At 59.5% G+C, this 18,330-nt stretch overlaps 1 protein-coding gene across 1 annotated transcript in view; it reads left to right on the top strand.

The window, feature by feature from the left end:
- GTF3C2 (general transcription factor IIIC subunit 2) overlaps nucleotides 1-14,994 on the top strand; it is a 34,260-nt gene extending 19,266 nt beyond the window's left edge. The window contains exons 9-18 of the mRNA XM_067550533.1: nucleotides 27-144; nucleotides 2,997-3,028; nucleotides 3,404-3,533; nucleotides 9,778-9,922; nucleotides 10,146-10,307; nucleotides 10,475-10,562; nucleotides 10,918-11,046; nucleotides 12,644-12,784; nucleotides 13,189-13,296; nucleotides 13,965-14,994. Of these exons, the coding sequence (XP_067406634.1) occupies nucleotides 27-144; nucleotides 2,997-3,028; nucleotides 3,404-3,533; nucleotides 9,778-9,922; nucleotides 10,146-10,307; nucleotides 10,475-10,562; nucleotides 10,918-11,046; nucleotides 12,644-12,784; nucleotides 13,189-13,296; nucleotides 13,965-14,177 (1,266 nt within the window). The 3' untranslated portion in view covers nucleotides 14,178-14,994. The remainder of the gene's footprint in view (nucleotides 1-26; nucleotides 145-2,996; nucleotides 3,029-3,403; nucleotides 3,534-9,777; nucleotides 9,923-10,145; nucleotides 10,308-10,474; nucleotides 10,563-10,917; nucleotides 11,047-12,643; nucleotides 12,785-13,188; nucleotides 13,297-13,964) is intronic.
- Nucleotides 14,995-18,330: the final 3,336 nt, after the last annotated feature.

The following is an 18,330-nucleotide window of genomic DNA, read 5'->3' as shown; positions in this document are numbered from 1 at the left end:
CTCAGCCTGCACGTTTGTCCCTCCAGCCCCCCCAGATGAGCCGGCTGGGCCTCCTGGCGGCAGCGTGTTCCGATGGCAGAGTGTTGCTGTACAGCCTCCCGCACCCCGAGGCCCTGCTCACGCACAGGAGAGCCCAGGTAAAAGGTAGGAAGAGCCGCGCCACCTGGCAGGATGGGGTGGGGCGGGGGCGGGCGGGTGCATGGGCTCTCCTGCACCTTGGGGAGGGGGTGACAGTCTTGAGACCCTGGAGCACCGGGGGCAGGGCATGGGGCTGTGAAACCCGCTTTGCTTTGTGAAAACTCTGAGAAATGCGATGCCTGGGAACCCAGCCACGGTGACCTCGAGGCAGCCATGCTGTCCCGCAGAGCCCAGTGCGTGGTCCGAGGGAGCCATGGCATTGGTCAGGCTGGGCTATGTCTTAACCTTCGTTCTCTGTGCCAACCTAAGGACTTCCCATGCTGTGCCCAGGGGACTGAGAACCCCGCTCTGTTGGGAAAAGGCTGCCTGATGTCGTTGGAGATGCTTGAGAGGTGCATGAGTCTCTGAAGAGTGTGAAAGTTGCTGCCCTGGTGTCTGGCTCAGCCGGACTCGCTGGGCAGATCTCACGGGCTGAGGCAGGAGGGCTGGCATTCAGGGGCTCTTGGAGATTTTGAGGCTGCATGGCCTGTCTTCAGGGGAGAGCGGGACACGTTGGGGTGTGACGCGTGGAAGGGCTCCTTTGAGGGACTGTTAAAAGCTGGGGCAGAGCACAGGGGAAAGTGGGGGTGTGATATACCTTGACTTTAGCAAAGCCTTTGATACAGTCTCTCACAGTATTCTTATCAGCAAGTTAAAGAAGTATGGGTTGGATGAATGGACTATAAAATGGATAGAGAACTGGCTAGAGCATAGGGCTCAACGAGTAGTTATCAATGGCTCCATGTCTAGCTGGCGGTCGGTCCTGGGGCTGGTTTTGTTCAACATCTTCATTAATGATCTGGAGGACGGGGTAGATGTCATCTGCAAACTTGCTGAGGGTGCAACTAAGCTGGGGGGAGTGGTAGATACCCTGGAAGGTAGGGATAGGATACAGAGTGACCTAAACAAACTGGAGGATTGGGCCAAAAGAAATCTAATGAGGTTCAACAAGGACAAGTGCAGAGTCCTGCACTTAGGACGGAAGAATCCCATGCACAGCTACAGACTGGGGACCGACAAGCTAGGCAGCAGTTCTGCAGAAAAGGACCTTGGGGTAACAGTGGATAAGAAGCTGGATATGAGTCAGCAGTGTGCCCTGGTTGCCAAGAAGGCTAACAGCATATTGGGCTGCATTAGGAGCAGCATTGCCAGCAGATCGAAGGAAGTGATCATTCCCCTCTATTCGGCATTGGTGAGGCCGCATTTGGAATATTGTGTCCAGTTTTGGGCCCCCCACTACAGAAAGGATGTGGACAAGTTGGAGAGAGTCGAGCGGAGGGCAACAAAAATGATTTGGGGGCTGGAGCACAAGACTTGTGAGGAGAGGCTGAGGGAACTAGGCTTGTTTAGTCTGCAGAAGAGAAGAATGAGGGGGGATTTGATAGCAGCCTTTAACTACCTGAAAGGGGGTTCCAGGGAGGATGGGGCTAGGCTGTTCTCAGTGGTGGCAGATGACAGAACAAGGAGCAACGGTCTCAAGTTGCAGGGCGGGAGGTCTAGGTTGGACATTAGGAAAAAGTTTTTCCTCAGGAGGGTGGTGAAGCACTGGAATGGGTTACCTAGGGAGGTGGGGGAATCTCCATCTTTAGAGGTTTTTAAGCTGAGGCTTGACAAAGCCCTGGCTGGGATTATATAGCTGAGGTTAGTCCTGCTGTGAGCAGGGGGTTGGACTAGATGACCTCCTGAAGGCCCTGCCAACTCTATGGTTCTGTGACACTCCCTCAGTCCCTAGCCCCAGAAGGTAAGGGGGTCCTTCAGGGCAGAGTGCCTGAGCCTGACGTTGCTGGGTGCTGAGCACCCGCAGGGCCCTTGCCTGGGCTGGCAAGACCAGTGCGAGACCCCCAGGAGTCCCAGTGGGAGAAGCCCTCTCAGAACTGGCTGGGGGTACAGAGGCTCCCGACACAAGGATAGAGCTTCACTTGGGGTCCCAACTGCAGCATGTGTTGGCCCCACCCAGCCAGCCCTGTCTCAGGAGCAGGATCTGTGCCAGCCTTGGCAGCTCCCTGGGCAGCTGCCCCAGCAGTGGGAGTCCCGCTGCCCTGCTTTTGACACCTGCTGCCCTGCACTCCCTCCCTCGCTCAGGATGTGCAGGGACTGCCAAAGGGGCGGGCAGGCCCGGAGCGTGCTCTGGCTGTCTTGCCCGTAGCTGGCTTGCACTCTGCACGCTGCCCAGCTCAGGGATAGGCCCTGCACAGATATTTGCTCAGTCTGCAGTAACTGGCCATTTGGCCACTTGTCTGTCTAAGGAGGTGGCCTAATGATTGCTAATGAAGGCAGAGCTCCTAGCTTCCATCAGGTCGTCTGGTCTGGCCTGCTGGATACACGGGCCGGGCAGCCTCCCCCAGCATCGAGCCCAGTAACTTGTTTGGCTAAAGCGCCTTCCAGCAAGGCAGCCGGTTTGGATGGAAAACAAGAGCTGGAGAATGTCCCACTGCCCTGGAGAGTTTGTCCCACCGGTTCGCCCGCCTCGCGGGTAGGAACTGGTGCCACCTTTTCATTCGCAACACTTCTGCCTTCAGCATCCCGCCGTGGGCCCTTGTTCTGCCCTTGGCTCTGTTGAAAAGTCCCGCAGTGGCTGGGATTTTCTCTCCAGGAAGGGGATCAGCTCAACTCTCTGAGCTCAGCTGGACAGATCAGCTGCACAGCCCTTTCTCCAGCCCTTGCAGCCTTTTTGTGACGTTGCTGCCATGCCAGCCAAGCTGTGTGGCCCTTTAGGCACTCGGACCCTTCGCCTGGGCTGTGGGACAGCCTCACCCAGTCAGGGAGCCTTGGCAGAGCTCGTGTCCTCTCTGACTGTCCTGCTCTCTCCTTTCTCCTAGGTGGGTCCTTCCCAAAGCACACCATCTGCAAGGTGAGTGTATGCCGCCAGTGCTGGTGCCGTCAGCCCTTCACCGCCACACTCCCCTCCAGCCCGGGGAGCTGGGACTGCAAATGGAACCTGGGCTACTAGGGGACACCAGTCCTGAGCCCCAGGAGTGTGGGGCCGGGACGTGCAATGGAAATCAGCTTTGCCTCATGGCAGCACAGGTCATTTCCCTGTGGGGGCCCAGTCTAGATGGGAATGGGGCCAGGTCCCACAGGGCACTCGCCCCGGTGGTTGTGGCTCATGGGGCTGAGTGATGCCCTTTCCCCTGGGGCTGGTCCCTCGCTTCCCCCAATGCCATTGCTGTAGGCGCTGCCTGGGTGGCTGGCGGTATGTAACCCAGGCCGTGCCTCGGCCCCACAGGTGCAGTGCATCGCCACCCTGCAGGTGGGCTCCATCCAGGCAGGGAACTCGTCTGAGTGCGGCCAATGCTTCAGCCTCTCCTGGATGCCTTCCAAACCTCACCACCACCTGGCAGCCGGCTTCTATGATGGTGAGTCTGGCTCCCGCTCAGCGCCGGGCGGGCAGGGGCCAAAGAGGCAGGTGGGATGGGTCACTGGGTAGGTGACAGGGCGGGATGGGCACTGGGGGCAGGGGTTCGGGGGGGAGGGTGGGAACTGGGCGGGGTGGCTAGAAAGCACTGGCAGAGGGGGTCGATTGAGGCCCCAGCTGTGCTGAGGTGGGCAGATGCGTATGGACAGCTCTGCTCCCTCGCTGGGCAGGGGCAATAGATTTCACTGGGGGGGGGGGCGAGGGGCAGCTGGGGGGGGGCTCTGCTGGGAGATCCCCGTCTCACCTCCGACACTGCACCAGGAGGTGGCTCGGGTTTCACTGAGCCCTGTCGGAAGAAGCCCCTGGCCCCGCACCCACGCTCGGGTTCTCGTCAGTAGGAAGTGCTTTGCGCTGATCAGGGACCCTGCACTGCAGTGAGGGGTGCCCTGGCCCACGGCTGGCACTGCTGGCACGGGGCCCCCCAATGCTCCCCTTGCACTACCTGCCCAGATACGTAATGCCCAGATACGTAATGCTGGGGTGTTGCGCTCCCCGGCTCGCCCAGCCTACGCGCTGGCCCCGTGACGGCAGCAGGGCTGTCCCAGCCCCAGCAGTGCAGTGAGCTTGGCCCGTTCTGCCGCTGCCAGTCGGGAGGCCGTTTCTGCAGCAGTGGCAGGGGTTGCGGCTCAGAACCAAGGGGCCTCGGCAGAGCTGGGAGTGGTGAGGGCAGAAAGCAGGGGGCTGTGGGCTATAAGAATGGCCACCCTGGGTCAGACCAATGGTCCATTTAGCCCGGTGTCCAGTCTCTGACAGTGGCCAAAGCCAGGCACTTCAGCGGGAATGAACAGAACTGGGCAGTTATCAGGTGATCCAGCCCGTCTTCTGTTCTCGACTGCCAGATGCTGAGACTAGGCACACCCAGAGCGTGGGGCTGTGCCCTGCCCGTCCTGGCTAAGAGCCGTCGATGGAGCTGTCCTCCATGAACTTGTCTAGTTCTTTTCTGAACCCAGTTACACTTTTGGCCTTCACAACATCTCCTGGCAATGAGTTTGTAATGGGGTGTGTCTGTGTGTGTCTGTGTGCACCCATGCCGTTTTGTCTCTGCTCACAGTGCCCCATCGGCCTCTGTGCTCGTCGGTGGGTCTTCGATGACTCAGCGCATGACTCGTCTGCAGAGCTGTCTGTGTGCAAAACAAACAAAGCAACCCCTTCCGGGGTGCAGTCCAAAAGCGTCTTCAGCGTCCTGCAGCCCTCCCTGGGCTCAGTCCCTGAGCAGTGCAGCCGGGCCCGTCACGGGTCGCTCGCTTGCTCTGGCTAGGTTGCGAGGCTCCTTCTCTGGTGTTGAGGGCTTCTTCCCTGGGGACTCCTTGCCTCTGCTTGAGTCCTCCGTGACCCCAGCCTTCTGCTGAGCTGCTCCTCTGGCTCAGGGCGCCGAGCAGTGCTCCCTACTGAGTCAGTCCCGGTAACGCCTCCCCCCTTCCCTGTGCTGCCCCACTTCTAATTCCCTTCCTTCCCCCAGTCCCCCCACTGCTCTGGGCCCAGCCCAGGGACCTTCAAGTAAAGCAACCTCGTGCTGCGTCCCTTTATTAATTGCTGCTCCACATTTCCCTGAGCCGCTTCCCCGTAGCCTGTCTTAGTTGAGTCCCAGCAGCCAGCCACGAGTGTCTTCCTCTCTCCCCAGTCCCTGCCAGCCAGGAGCTATTCCTGGGCTCCCACAGTCCCTGCCAGCAGACTGCCTTGGCCCTTGCAGCTCCTGCAGCCAGCCGGGCACCCGTTCCTTGCTCTCCCAGTCCCTGCCAGCAGCTGCTCTAGGGATCTTGGAGGACCCTCTCCACTGCCCTTTTCTGGGGCAGGGTGTGGCTGGGCCGTGAGGCCTCCAGCAGGAGGCTGCAGAGCATAGGCCCCCCTGTCACAGGTTCCGCAGGGTGAGTGTGTGCTGTCTGAAGAAGCACTTCCTTATGTTTGGTTTAAACCTCCTGCCTATTAATTTCATTGGGTGACGCCTGGCTCTTGTGTTATGTGCAGGAGTAAATGACGCTTCCTTATGCGCTTTCTCCTCACCATCCGTGATTTTATAGACCTCTATCGTATCCCCTCTGTCATCTCTTGTCCTAGCTGAACAGTCCCAGTCGTTTTAATGTCGTCTTATTTGGAAGCCGTTCCGTACCTCTAATCATTTTTGTTACCTCAGCACTGGCGAAGGTACCGACTAGGGCATGTTTTTTGCGATGGGACAACCAGAAGTGCCGCGATATTCAAGGTGTGCGCGAATCATGGATTTACACAGTGGCGTTGTGGTATTGACTGTTCTATTATCCACCCTTTCCCTAATGATTCCCAGCACTCGGTTAGATTTTCTGACTGCTGCTGCACGCTGAATGGATGTTTTCAGAGAACTATCCACATTGACTCCAAAATCTCTACCTTGAGTGGGAGCACGTCCTTTCTTATGTGTAGCTGGGATTATGTTTTCCAATGTGCATTACTTTGCATTTATCAACATCTGCCATTTTATTGCCCAGTCACCCAGTTTTGTGAGGTCTCTTTGTAACTCTTCACAGTCTGCTTTGGACTAAACTATAGAATCATAGAATATTAGAGTTGGAAGGGACCTCAGGAGGTCATCTAGTCCAACCCCCTGCTCAAAGCAGGACTAACCTCAGCTATATAATCCCAGCCAGGGCTTTGTCAAGCCTCAGCTTAAAAACCTCTAAGGATGGAGATTCCACCACCTCCCTAGGTAACCCATTCCAGTGCTTCACCACCCTCCTAGTAAAAAACTTTTTCCTAATGTCCAACCTAGACCTCCCGCCCTGCAACTTGAGACCGTTGCTCCTTGTTCTGTCATCTGCCACCACCGAGAACAGCCTAGCCCCATCCTCCCTGGAACACCCTTTCAGGTAGTTAAAGGCTGCTATCAAATCCCCCCTCACTCTTCTCTTTTGCAGTCGTTCTGTATCCTCTGCAAACTTTGCCACCTCACTGCTAACCCTTTTTCCTGATCATGTCTGAATATGTTGAACAATACTGGTCCCAGAGAAAACTGATGCTTCGCTTCATTCCGTAAAGGTTTGGGGGGTACTCATGTATCTGCACCCCAGGACAAAAGAGATGGGTTAGTGTCAATACCATCGGAGACTATACTCATCCCAATTTACACCTCAATGCAACTACGAATGCAAAGAAAAATAAATTGTCTAGGCGCAAGTCCTCAGGGGCCCAGCCCTCTACCAACCACACCTGCTCAAAAACACTTGATGGGCCGGTTGAGGCACCACGAGACACCCCCAACCATCATCTGCCCTATTTGGCCGTTGCCTGGTAGTGTTCCGCAGCACTCGGGAGCACATAACCACAGATCTATGGGTTCTGGAAATCATCAGTTCTGTTTACTTCATCCATGTCATCTCCCTACCCCTTCCACATCACCCTTCCCCGTCCTCCTTCAGGGACCTGCCTCACGAGAGTCTGTTTCAGCAGGAGATGAACTGCCTCCTGCTGTTGGGAGCCAGAGGACCCAGTACCTCAATGTCTACTGGGCAAAGGATTCTATTCTCAGTATTTCCTAATGCTGAAAAGAAAGGGAGGTTGGAGACCCATCTTAGACCTCAGAGCTCTCAATGAGTTTTTCAGAGCTCAAGATGGTTACATTGTCAATGATCATTCCCTCACTGGAACAGGGAGATTGGTTTTCAGCCCTTGACCTACAGGATGCTTACCTCCACATTGTGATATTACCAGCTCACAGACGCTTCCTAAGGTTCACCCTAGGAAACTATCATCAGTACAGAGTGCTGCCCTCGAGATTGCCATCAGCCCTGAGAGTGTTCTCCCAAGTTCTCTCAGTAGTAGCGCTCACCTGTGCTCTCAAGGGATTATGATCTACCCCTACCCGCACAACTGCCGTCTCAGGCCCGGTCTCTACAGGAGGCTTGTCAAGTCACTGAGCGCACAGTAAGTTTGTTCATGGAGCTAGGCCTACAAATCCGTTCCCAGAAGTCGATCCTTACACTGGTCCAACATCTGGAGTTCATTGGAGCCAACCTGGACGCTCTCCGGGCCAAAGCCTTTCCTCCTCAAGACAGGTTCCTGTACTTGGTATCGCTCCTAGACACGGCTCAATGCAGCCCGCAAGTGTCAGCCAGAGTTTGCCTCCAAATTGTTGGGCATATGGCAGCCAGCACCGCGATAATCCCAGGCTTCACATGCGATGCCTCCAGATATGGTTTGGCTCGGTACACAAGCTGAACAGAGACTCCCTACAAGCCACTCTTGCTGCCCTCCAGGGTCAGAGACTCCCTGAACTGGTGGAGGAACGCAGCCAGTGTTGGCAAAGGCATTCCCTTCTTCTAGGTGCAGCCAGCGGCACGCCTCACAGTCAGTGCATCCCCCATCTAAACACCCTGAAAATGCCAGGAAAACGGTCTTGTTCAGAGACGTACCTCCACATCAACCTCCGTGAGTTGTCAGGAATTCCTGCGCTCATTCACTGCCGCACGTAGGAGGGTCTGACGTAAGAGTGAGACAACATAGCCTGCGTGTATTATCAGCCAGGTCGCCCTCCCTGTGCTCGCAAGTGATGAAGCTGTGGAACTGGTGCCTCATTCGCAGAACTCCCTAGCGGGCAGTCTGAGCCGCAAGTTCCCAGACGACCACGCTTGGGAGATGCAGTGTTTGCACTTGGGGACAGCATCCACAGACCCGTGTGCCACTCACCGGAACAGGAAGTGCAAGCAATTCTGCTCCTGAGCAGGGACTGGCCAGCAGGACTCCCTGGGCTCTCCCCTGGGACAGGGACCTTCTTTATGCCTTCCCCCGTTTCCTCTGCTGCTAAAGATTCTGTTAAAGATAAAGAGGGACCGAGCTCGTGTGATCCTTGTTGCCCCCCACGGCTGAGACAAACCTGGCATCCGTACCTGATGCAGCTCGCGATGTGCCCACTGCTCTACCTTCCGGTCACACCACAGCTCCTCTCCCAGGACAAGGGACACACTGTACATCCAACCTGGGGATTCTCCACCTCAAGGCTTGGCTCGTACGTGGTTCTAACCTCTAGAATTAGCATGCTCGGAAGAGGTACAGGAGGTCCTGCTACATAGCAGAAAGTCCTCCAAACGCCGCACTTACCTGCAATGGACGAGGTTCCAGGCTTGGTGCTCATCTAGGCAAATCTCTCCAGTCAAGGCATCTCTCGCTCTCATATTCTCGAGTACACCCTAACTCTTAAGAACTCGGGGTTATCTCTGAGGTCCCTCAAAGTCCATTTAGCGGCCATCTCAGCGTTTCACCAGCCTGTAGAAGGGCACTCAATTCTATCGCACCCAACCACAAAGAGGTTCCTAAAGGGAAGAACAAACCTTTCCTCAGCCTCGCCTTCCCAGCCCTTTGTGGGACTTAAACCTGGGCTGAAAGGGCTCATGAGACCCTCTTTCAAACCTATGGCCACCTGTTCACTATCGATGAAAATAGTCGTCCTAATTGTAGTTACCTCAGCTGGAAGGACTGGGGAAATAGCAGCCCTGGTGGCACCTCCCCCATATCCGATATTCTTCCCAGATAAGGTCACACTTCAGGAATAAAATTAAGTTGCCTCCTCACTCCACATGAACCAGTCCATTCATCTTCCAGCCTTTTACCTTCGGCTTCACTGAGACGCTATGGAGGCCATGCTGCATACGCATGCTGCAGGATGTCAGGAGAGCCCTGGCATTCCACCTTGATAGGACACAACCCTTCGGGAAGTGCCCTGGGCTATTCCTTTCCATTGCAGAGAGATGGAAGGGCTCAGCCATATCCGCTCAAAGGCTCAAACTGCATCAGGCAGTGCTGCTGGATCCGTAATGCCACCCCTCCGGACTCGATCCGTACGCATTCCACCAGATCTCCTCGTCTGTCGCCCTCCTTAAAGGCATCCCCATCTCAGAGATCATGGGCATCAGTCCATACCTTCGTGAAACCCTACACGATTACTGGGGCCTCAGCCTCAGTGACTAGCTCAGTACTGCCTATGTACTGGTCAGCGCTCTGCTGAGACCTAGGGGCCACGGCATGAGCTGGCAGCTGGTGGCGATGCTGAGCGGATGGGTAGAGTCGGACAGACTGCTCGTAGACATTAGACAATTCCCATGAGCCCTAATGCTGACGCTGTCCCTCTGCCAGGGTCCGGTGGTGTGTGTGGTGGTGTGTGTGGGCTGCCTGCGCTGGGCTCCCCACTGGGTAATGGGCATCTTGGTGTGTCCCCCTAGGCACTGTGGCCATCTGGAACCTGCCCACCAAGTCCCTGCTACAGCGAGTGCGCCAGCCTGATGGCTCCCTCAAGCTCTACCCGTTCCGGTGCTTCCTTGCCCATGACCACGCCGTCAGGAGCATCGAGTGGTGCAAGGTCAACAGGTGAGGGCTGGGCTGGGCCAGAGAGGGAAAGGGAGGGGCCTGGCTTGGGCTAGGAAAGCCCTGCTCACACGCAGTGGGGGAAGAGGTTTGCTTAAACAGCTGGGGAGGGAGCGTGGGCTGGGCGTTTGAGCTGGCCCCAAGGTGCTGGCTCGCAGGGGGCAGGGGGCAAGAGGACCTGGGGCCAGGGTCCCAGCCTGAGTGCTGCTGCTCCTCTGGTTCTCAGCAACTTTCTGGTGACGGCGGGGAACGACCGGAAGATCAAGTTCTGGGACCTGCGGCGGCTCTACGAGCCCATCAACAGCATCAAGCGCTTCCTGACCACCGAGATCACCTGGCTCCTGCCCTACAATGGCGTCACCGTGGCCCAGGACAACTGCTACGCCTCGTGAGTGACCCTTCCTGCATGGCTGCTGGGCGCCGCCTGCCTCCTGCACGTCCTCCTCCTGGGGCTGGCGCTGGGGCTGGCGCTGAACGGGCCAGGGCCTGCCGGGCTCCCTGTGTACAGAGCAGCCTGGCAGCGCCAGACGCTCACTCTGCCTCTCTCTGTTGCAGGTACGGACTCTGTGGAATCCACTATATTGACGCCGGCTACCTGGGCTTCAAGGCCTATTTCGTGGCCCCTCGCAAGGGGACTGTGTGGGTAAGAGGCTGGCAGGGAGCCCTGGGGCCAAGGTCCTGGGGTGCTTGGGGGTGCCAGCTGTGCCCTGGAGGGAGGGAGGGAGGGAGGCTGCCAGCTCCTGCCCTTGGCTGGGTTTGGCTCCTGAACATACTGTGCTCGCTGGAGCAGGGCCCCTGGCTCTGCTGGACAAGCTGGGAGTCCCCCACGCAGCCCCCCGCGGTGGGGCGAAGCCAGGGCCTGCTGCCCAGGGAAAGAGCCTGTTCCCCTTTTCCTGCCTGCGTGGGCGCCCGTGGGGCTTGGCGGGTGGGGCACCAGGGCACCTCCGTGTTGGAGCAGGGTCTGTCCAGCTGGCCTGAGAGCCCCTCTCCCCTGGCAGAGCATCTCCAGTTCCGACTGGCTGAATGCGGTGGCGGCCGGGGACATCACTGGGGAGCTGCTGGCGGCTGTGCTCCCCGACTTGGCCGTGAACCCGCTCAGCGTCAAGCGGCCCTCGGAGCGCAGATTTGTGAGTGTCTGTCCTTGGTGGGGGAGCAGCCCAAGGGTCAGGGCAGGGCTCGGGGGGCCGGTGCGGGGGCTGGGGATGGTGAACCCGGTGGTGGCATGGGGGGCCATAGGTTGGGCGACCGTATTTCTCAAAAGGAAAAAGGGACACCACGTGGCACAGAGCCACGCATGCCTTCCCTGTGCAGGGCTGGCCCACGCCGCTCACCCGCGCCCTGCCTCCTCCCCGCATGGGGCTGGCATTGCCTCTTGCCCCCCTCCCTGCACATTCCTCTGTCCCTTTGCTGTTGCCAACTGATCAAGGTGGCAAGAGCAAACCGGACAAAGGCCCGTTTTTCTCAGAAGTCGGGACAGCCAGGACGGGGCGTAAAAACGGGACTGTCCTGGCCAGCGTGGGACGTCTGGTCACCGGAGCCCTAGGGCTCCACCGGGCGCATGGTTTGACAGCGTGGGGCTGTGGGGTGTGGGGGAGGAGGTAACTTGGCAGGACGGGGTCATGGGGCTGGGGGACCATGGGAGCGGGGGGGTGCGTGAACGGTAGGCAGAGGGGCTCCAGGGGAGTGGGGCCATGCGGTCAAGGCAAAGACGGGAGTACGTCCCGTTCAAACGTCCTGCCCACCTGGAAGCCCAGGATGTCTCCGCTGGCCCTGGGAGCGAGGGTCTCCGTGGGCCTCGCAGCCCGTGGCTCCCTGCTCTGTCGTGCAGCCTCCCGTGTGTCTGCAGGGCTGGCGTGCTGCACGCAGGGCGGGTGCAGGGCTGGTGCTCAGGCAGGCAGGCACTGGAGGGCCCTGCTCCAAGTGCAGGGCCAGATGGGATAAAGGGGCCTGAGGTGTTCCCAGACCCAGGCTGCCCGGTGTGGGACAAGGGCCAGGGCTCGGTCTTCAGAGGCCTCAGCCTGCTCCGTCCTGTGGCAAACGCGCCCGTGCCCACCTCGGCCCCAGCGCCACGGAAAGCCTTAAATCAGGCATCAGTTGTAACCGCATCCCTGGTTTCCTTTCCCTTCAGCCGGGGAGAGATTTGGGAGGGAAACCCGGTGTCAGGAGCCGAGAGCTGGCCTTAGAGCGAGCACGTTAGCCGAGATACGCTGCGGCTGCTCCATCCAAGTCATGTCCTCCCTGGGAAGGGGGGTTGGGATTCCCACTGGAGCCGGTGTCCTCTTGGCTGCGCTCTGGCCCCTTCTGGTCAGGGCATCATCCTGATCCTGAGAAATGCAGGCCCGAGATCCAGGACACGCGGGGGCAGCTCCCTCCCCCGTTCTTTCAGCTGGTTTTTGTTCTTTCCTGCTCCTCCCGGCTCTCTCTTTTCAGGCCCTGCAGAGGGAGTGTTGGGTGGAATGGCCCATCCCTCCTTCCTGGGGCCACCAGTTAGGCCTAATGTCCCACATAGCAACTTTCGGCTCCGCAGCTCCGGTTTCAGCACAGCCCTTGAGTCCCGTGGCCTGGCCTTTTTGTTTGGCCGAGCTCAGCTGCTCCGTCTCCCTCCCCGGCGTCCCTGTTCCCCTCAGCTCTCGGCTGGCGCCCCACTGCCACCACGGGTACTTCTCCTGTCAGGGCAGCTGCCCGCAGCCTGGCCCTGCCCTCAGGACGTCTCTCCTCTCCCAGCCAATCTACAAAGCTGATCTGATGCCCTGCAGCCCTGCTGGCGGCGAGACCAAGGAGCCGAGGCCAGGGCCTGCAGCGACGGCCAGGACCTACAGCGAGATGGCGAAGGAGCACTACCTCTGCTTCCAGGACACCGACCTGGTACGGGCACTGACCCGGAGAGCTCCTTGTATGACCCGGGGGCCGGGCCTCCCCTCCTCTCCTGTGTGTGTGTGGGAGGGGGGGGGGGGGGCCTGGGCATGTGTCAGCAGCCCCCAGCTGTGCTGAGGCTCCACATCTCCCCTGTGCTGCTGCCCGTGGGGTCTCCTGGCAGCTCCTGTCCCACAGCCTCCTTCCCCCCCAGTCCCCAGTGCGGGGGAGCAGCTCCTGGAGCTGGGACAGTCGGGGCCTTCTCCCAAGGCAACCAGCTGGGGAGCGGCTGTCCCAAGGGCCCCCACCCATGGGGTTCTTCCCCCCCGTGGTCACACAGCCCAGCCCCCGACCCATGTACCCTTCCCATGGGGCCCGGCCGCAGCGTCTTCCTCACCCTGTGCCCTGCCCCCCAGCGCAGCTTCCGAAACTTCTTCAGCCGGGAGCCCATGCGCAGGATGCACGAGCAGGAGGTGAAGGCAGAGCTGACCCTGGACCGCATGCAGCTGGAGTCCATCCACAAGGTGAGCGCTGGCCCCGGAGGGGTTCTCCTGGTAACCCAGCTGCGCCACTGGGGCCTGGCACCCCGACCGGCCCCTCTCTGCCCCCACCATGCCAGGGAGGGCCCAGCACCCCCTCCACGCCAGCCCTGGGAGGGTCTCCACATGCTCTGCTGGCCCTTGCGCCTCGCTGTGGGGAGAGGGCTGGAAGGGCAGGGCTGGGGGGCAGGAACCTGCCCAGCCTGTGGTGCCAGGGTTCTCTGGCCGAGGTCTGGGCCACAAGCTGCCCTGGGCTGCAGCAGGAGCCCCTTGTGGGGCGCAGGGCTAGCCCCTCCAGTGTCTGCCTCTCCCCTCAGAGCCTGTCCACGGTGCGGCGGTGAGACGAAGGGACTGTGGGGCGGGCTGGGACGCTTGAACCCACCACTGGGTGTTCAGCCCCCCTGCGCTGCTGGGGCTGGGCCAAGGCAGCACAGGAGGTAATGGCAATTGGGGGGTGCTGATCCCCAGGAGGGGTGCTGATCCCCAGGGACGGCAGGGGGCCTGTGACCAGCCCCTCACAATCTGAAGGATGAGCTGTGACAGTCCCACACCTGCGCCTATCCCCCTCCACCCCCACTCGGGCCCCCCGCCCCTGTGTACCTGGGGGCTGAGCTCCCCCCACAGGCCCTTTCTGACTCTCCCCTTCCCCACAGGTTCGCTTCAGCCCCAACCTGGACTCTCACAGCTGGCTGGTGTCGGGGGGCCAGGCGGGCATCGTGCGGGCACACTGCCTGGTGGGGCTCACCTCCCCTGTGGGCCACAAGCTGCTCCAGGAGTGCCGGGCCCAGTTCAGCGCCATGTATGGGGGCCAGCCGGAGAGCCCCAGAGCCAGCCCAGCCGAGCACCCCGTCCTGCAGGAACCGTAGCCCTGCCAGCTGTCTGCCCCTCGGGCCTGAGCCCTGCATGGGGGCCGCGAGAGCCAGGGACGACGTCACGCTTGCAGAGGGGTGCGGGGGAGTGATCCTGCCCGGAGCTCCGTACTGCAGCGTCTCCCGGGTCACCAGCTGCCCTGGAGGGCTCCCCAGCCTCTGCCAGGCCTGGGAGGAGACGGGGAGCAGCAGCCCCGCTGTGCGGGTCCTGCTTCCAGCCACTCAGGCTCCTGGCCTGTCCATGTCGCAGGGCCGGTTTGGCGCAGCATGGGGCCTGCCAGCTCCCAGCCCATTCCCCCCATCCCCACTCCCCACGCATGGGGGTGGGCCTGAGCACCACGGGCTGCCTGCTGGCTGGGGTGCTCCACGGCCTGGGAGGTCGCTGTGCAGATAGTCCGCTCGATCCCAGCCTGTGAGTGAATGTGAGGGGGCCCCACCCTGGGGAGTGGGGGGCTGACCCTCTGTGCAGGGACCTGCCCTCAGCCATGGGGAGTGGGGGGGGGGGCTGACCTCTGTGCACGGGCCCCTCACCCGGACCTTGGGGATGGGTCCGTGTGTGTGTGTGTAGCTTTGTGGTTTTGTGCCTGTTGCCGCCTGGTCGTGTGCCTGGCTCCAGGCCCCTCCTGGCAAGCCCTGGCGGGGGGGAGGTGTCTGTGTGCCCCTCTGCGGGTGCTGGCCAGACCGACGCCTGGCAGCTGCTGGGCGAGGCCCCAGGCTGTGCGGGCAGCTCCTGGCACCCAGGCTGGGAGCCCAGAACTCGCTCACATTGAGCTGCTGTGATCTTAACTGTCCAGTAAAGTGTTTGTTTTTTAAAGGCTCCTTTATGATTTTCTTCTCCCTGCAGCAGGCTGGACGAGGTGCCGGGCAGGGCACCCGGGGGGGCCGGGTGGGGCCAGCCAGGCAGGGGTACGTGGCACGTTCAGGCTCTGACCCATGAGCAGTGATGGAGGAAGAGCCGCCCATCACCAACATGGCCCCTGGCCTGCTGGGGCTTGGCAGAGCAAGACGGCTGTGGAGGGTCCCAGGAGGGGCAGGAGTCTGTCCTGCTGCACCGGGGGCCAGGCCTGGCCAGTGCCCCACTGCAGACAGCCCTCATCCGGGGCTTGTGCTTGCATCTGTGGGGTGACCCCTGGCTAGAGGGTCTGGTTTGGTCCCCAGGGGCAGGTGTGGTTCTTGCCCTCCCTGCTCCGGCTTGCAGTGGTGTCTGGGCCAGCTGTGTCTGTTCCCAGGGTGGGCGTCCCCCACAGATCACCTGCAAAAGTGCCGCCCAGCCCTCGGTCTTGTCTTGAGAGGCCGCATAGCCTTGTCCACCAGCGAAGGGCAGGACTCGGGGAGCCGCTGGCGTGGCTGTCTGAGCTGGGGCACAGTGAGCCGGCTGGGACGGGGCCAGCCCAGCTCTGAAACCCAGCAACGAGCAGTGGGGGCTTGTTTGAGGATGACAGTTTATTGGAGTCTTTGGTGTCTTCATTGCCTTAAAGTTTGCACACAGATTTCCTCACAACAGACAGACAGACAGACCGACCGACCCACAGACGACTGACGGACGCACACATGTACTGCACAGGTGACAGACGCTGACTAACACACAACGGGCGGGGCCCCGAGCCGGGGCATGCTCCCAAGCAGCAGTTTGTGGGCGGGGGTGCCAAGCAAAGCAGGGCTGGTGCAGGCAGGACGGGTGTGAAAGCAGAGGGACGCTCTGGGGCCAGCTCCCTCCCTGGATCCTTCAGGAGGTTTCCTGGCTGGGTGCAGTTAGCTGCTGGCACTTGCATAGAGCCCACGGCCAGCAGGGACCCGTGTCATCACACAGGCCGAGAGCTGCCCCACAGTAGCGAGCAGAGCAGAGCGATGAGAAAAATACCCCCTCGATTCAAAGGGGTCAGTGCCAGGCTGCACCAGGCCCCTGGGGACAGGGTTAGTTACCCTCCCTGTTAACAGCGCGGCTGTGTGGCCAGTCCGAACTGGAGCAGGTTAGACCTGTCTTTGCTGGAGGGAGGAGGCCACGGTGAAAGACTTGTTCCCCAGCGAGGTACTCACAGATTGGCCCCGTCACCCCTTAGCTTTACACAGAGACGGCCACCTCGAGCGAGCTGGAGTCCATTGCTGCCAAGCCGGTTTTCTCACCCTTTCATCATTCTTGTGCCTCTTCTCTGCCCCCTCTGCAATTGATCAACGCCCTCCCTGAAGTGTGGGCCCCGGAACTGGACACAGGATTCCAGCAGCGCTCACGCAGGTGCCAAATACAGAGATAAAATAACCTCTTAGCATCGGGAAATTCCTGTCTGCAGCCCAGGACCACATTTGCTCTTCTGGCCTAGTGTCACACGGGGAGCTCACGTTAGAGCAGAACAGACAGAGTGGGGCAGAGCGGTGGCCCAGCTAGCCCAATGTCCTGCCTTCTAACAGGCCACTCCCAGGTGCAGTTATTCAGTGATGCATCCCGTCCTCCAGATCCAGCGTGGCTAGTGAGGGGTTTAGGGCCACCCACAGCATGGGGTGTGCGACCCTGACCACTGATGGACCTATCCTCCATGAACTTAGCTGGTTCTTCTTTTAACCCAGTTACAGTTTTGGCCTTCACAATGTCCCATGGCACCGAATTCCAGAGGGTGACTGAGTGCTGGGTGAAATACTTCCTTCCATTTGTTTTAAACCTGCCTCGTCATTTCACTGGGTGAGCCCTGGTGCTTGTGCTCTGTGAAGAGGTAAATAACACTGCCTTATTCACTGTCTGCACCCCATTCATACCCAGAGACCTGTCACACCCCCTTGTCATCTCGCCGAGAGCAGCAGTCTGGCCGCTTAATCTCCTCCTAGGGACGCTGTTCCATCCCCCTACTCGGTTGTGTGGCCCTTCATTGTACTTTTCCCAATTGTAATGTCTCTTCTGAGCTGGCAGCTAGACCTGCTCGCAGTAGTCAGGGTATGGGTGTACCATGCATTTCCATACTGGCGGCAGCATGTTCTCTGTCCTCTTACCTGTCCCTTTCCTAGGGATGCCCAACAGCGCTACCTTGTCTGGCTGCCGCTGCCCAGCGCGTGGATTGGCTCAGAGAGCAATCCACATTGACTCCGAGATCTTCCCTGAGTGGTAACGGCTAATTTAGACCCGTCATGTTCTATGTACAGGGGGACTCTGCTTTCCAAGGTGCATCACTTTGCATTTATCAACACTGAATTTCATCTGCCAGTTTGTTGCCCAGCCCCCCGTTTTGTGAGGTCCCTTTGTACCTCTTCGCAGTCTGCTTTGGATTTAACTGTCTTGCGTAGTTTTGTATCCTCTAAGATGTTTCCACCTCCCTGTTTGCCCCTTTTTCCAGCTCATTTATGAACATGTTGAACAGCTCCGGTCCCGGTACAGACCCCTGGGACACACCCCTATTTACCTCTCTCCACTCCAAAAATGGCCATTTATTCCTGCCCTTCGTTTCCTGTCCTTTCTTGTAACCAGTAACTGAGGCAGGAGAGGCCCTTCCCTCGGATCCCGTGGCAGCTGACTGGGCGTAAGAGCCTTTGCTGAAGGATGGGTGTCGAAGGCTTTCTGAACGGCCCCGGTGCGCTCTGTCCCCGCACAGAATGCTGACACTTTCCCTTTACAGAATCCGTGTTCGCTCTGCCCAGCAAAGCGTGTTCAGCTGGGGGTCGAATCAATCTTGTGTCTGCAGGTTTGCCTGTTACTGAGGTTCGGTTGAATGGCCTGTGAGCGCCGGGATCTCCTCGGGCGCCTTTTTAACAAATAGCAGTGACTAGCTCTTCTGCAGCTGAGTTAACGCTCGCAGACCCACCTCCACCAGGCCTCCTGCAATTTCATCTCTGACTGCCTGGAGCACTTCCAGCTGCCCTGGGCGCTTCTTCCTCTCCAATTTACCCCTTTGTTCCAAAACCACCGCCAGGCACCGCCTCGGGCAGGGCAGTTCCTCCGGTTTGTCACTGCAGCCGCTGTCTGAGGGGTGGGATTCTCCCCCCACCCGTGCACTGACGACCCCCACACACACACCATTTCATTCCACAACGGCCTCGTCCTGGCATGATCCATGAGCCCCTTCTCCGCCCGCGCCCCCACGGCCTGGGGGCAGCTTCCCAGTTACAAAAACACTTCACGGTTCGTGCGGGGGGGATTTTTATCTGGTCCCTCTTCGAGTTCCTCGGG

Source organism: Emydura macquarii, unplaced genomic scaffold, assembly GCF_026122565.2.
Source record: "Emydura macquarii macquarii isolate MOO-44397 ecotype Brisbane River unplaced genomic scaffold, CSIRO-AGI_Emac_v2 contig_1300, whole genome shotgun sequence".
Taxonomy (NCBI): domain Eukaryota; kingdom Metazoa; phylum Chordata; order Testudines; family Chelidae; genus Emydura; species Emydura macquarii.
Note: the sequence above shows the minus strand (reverse complement) of the source record. Positions and strands in the feature narration are given on the sequence as shown.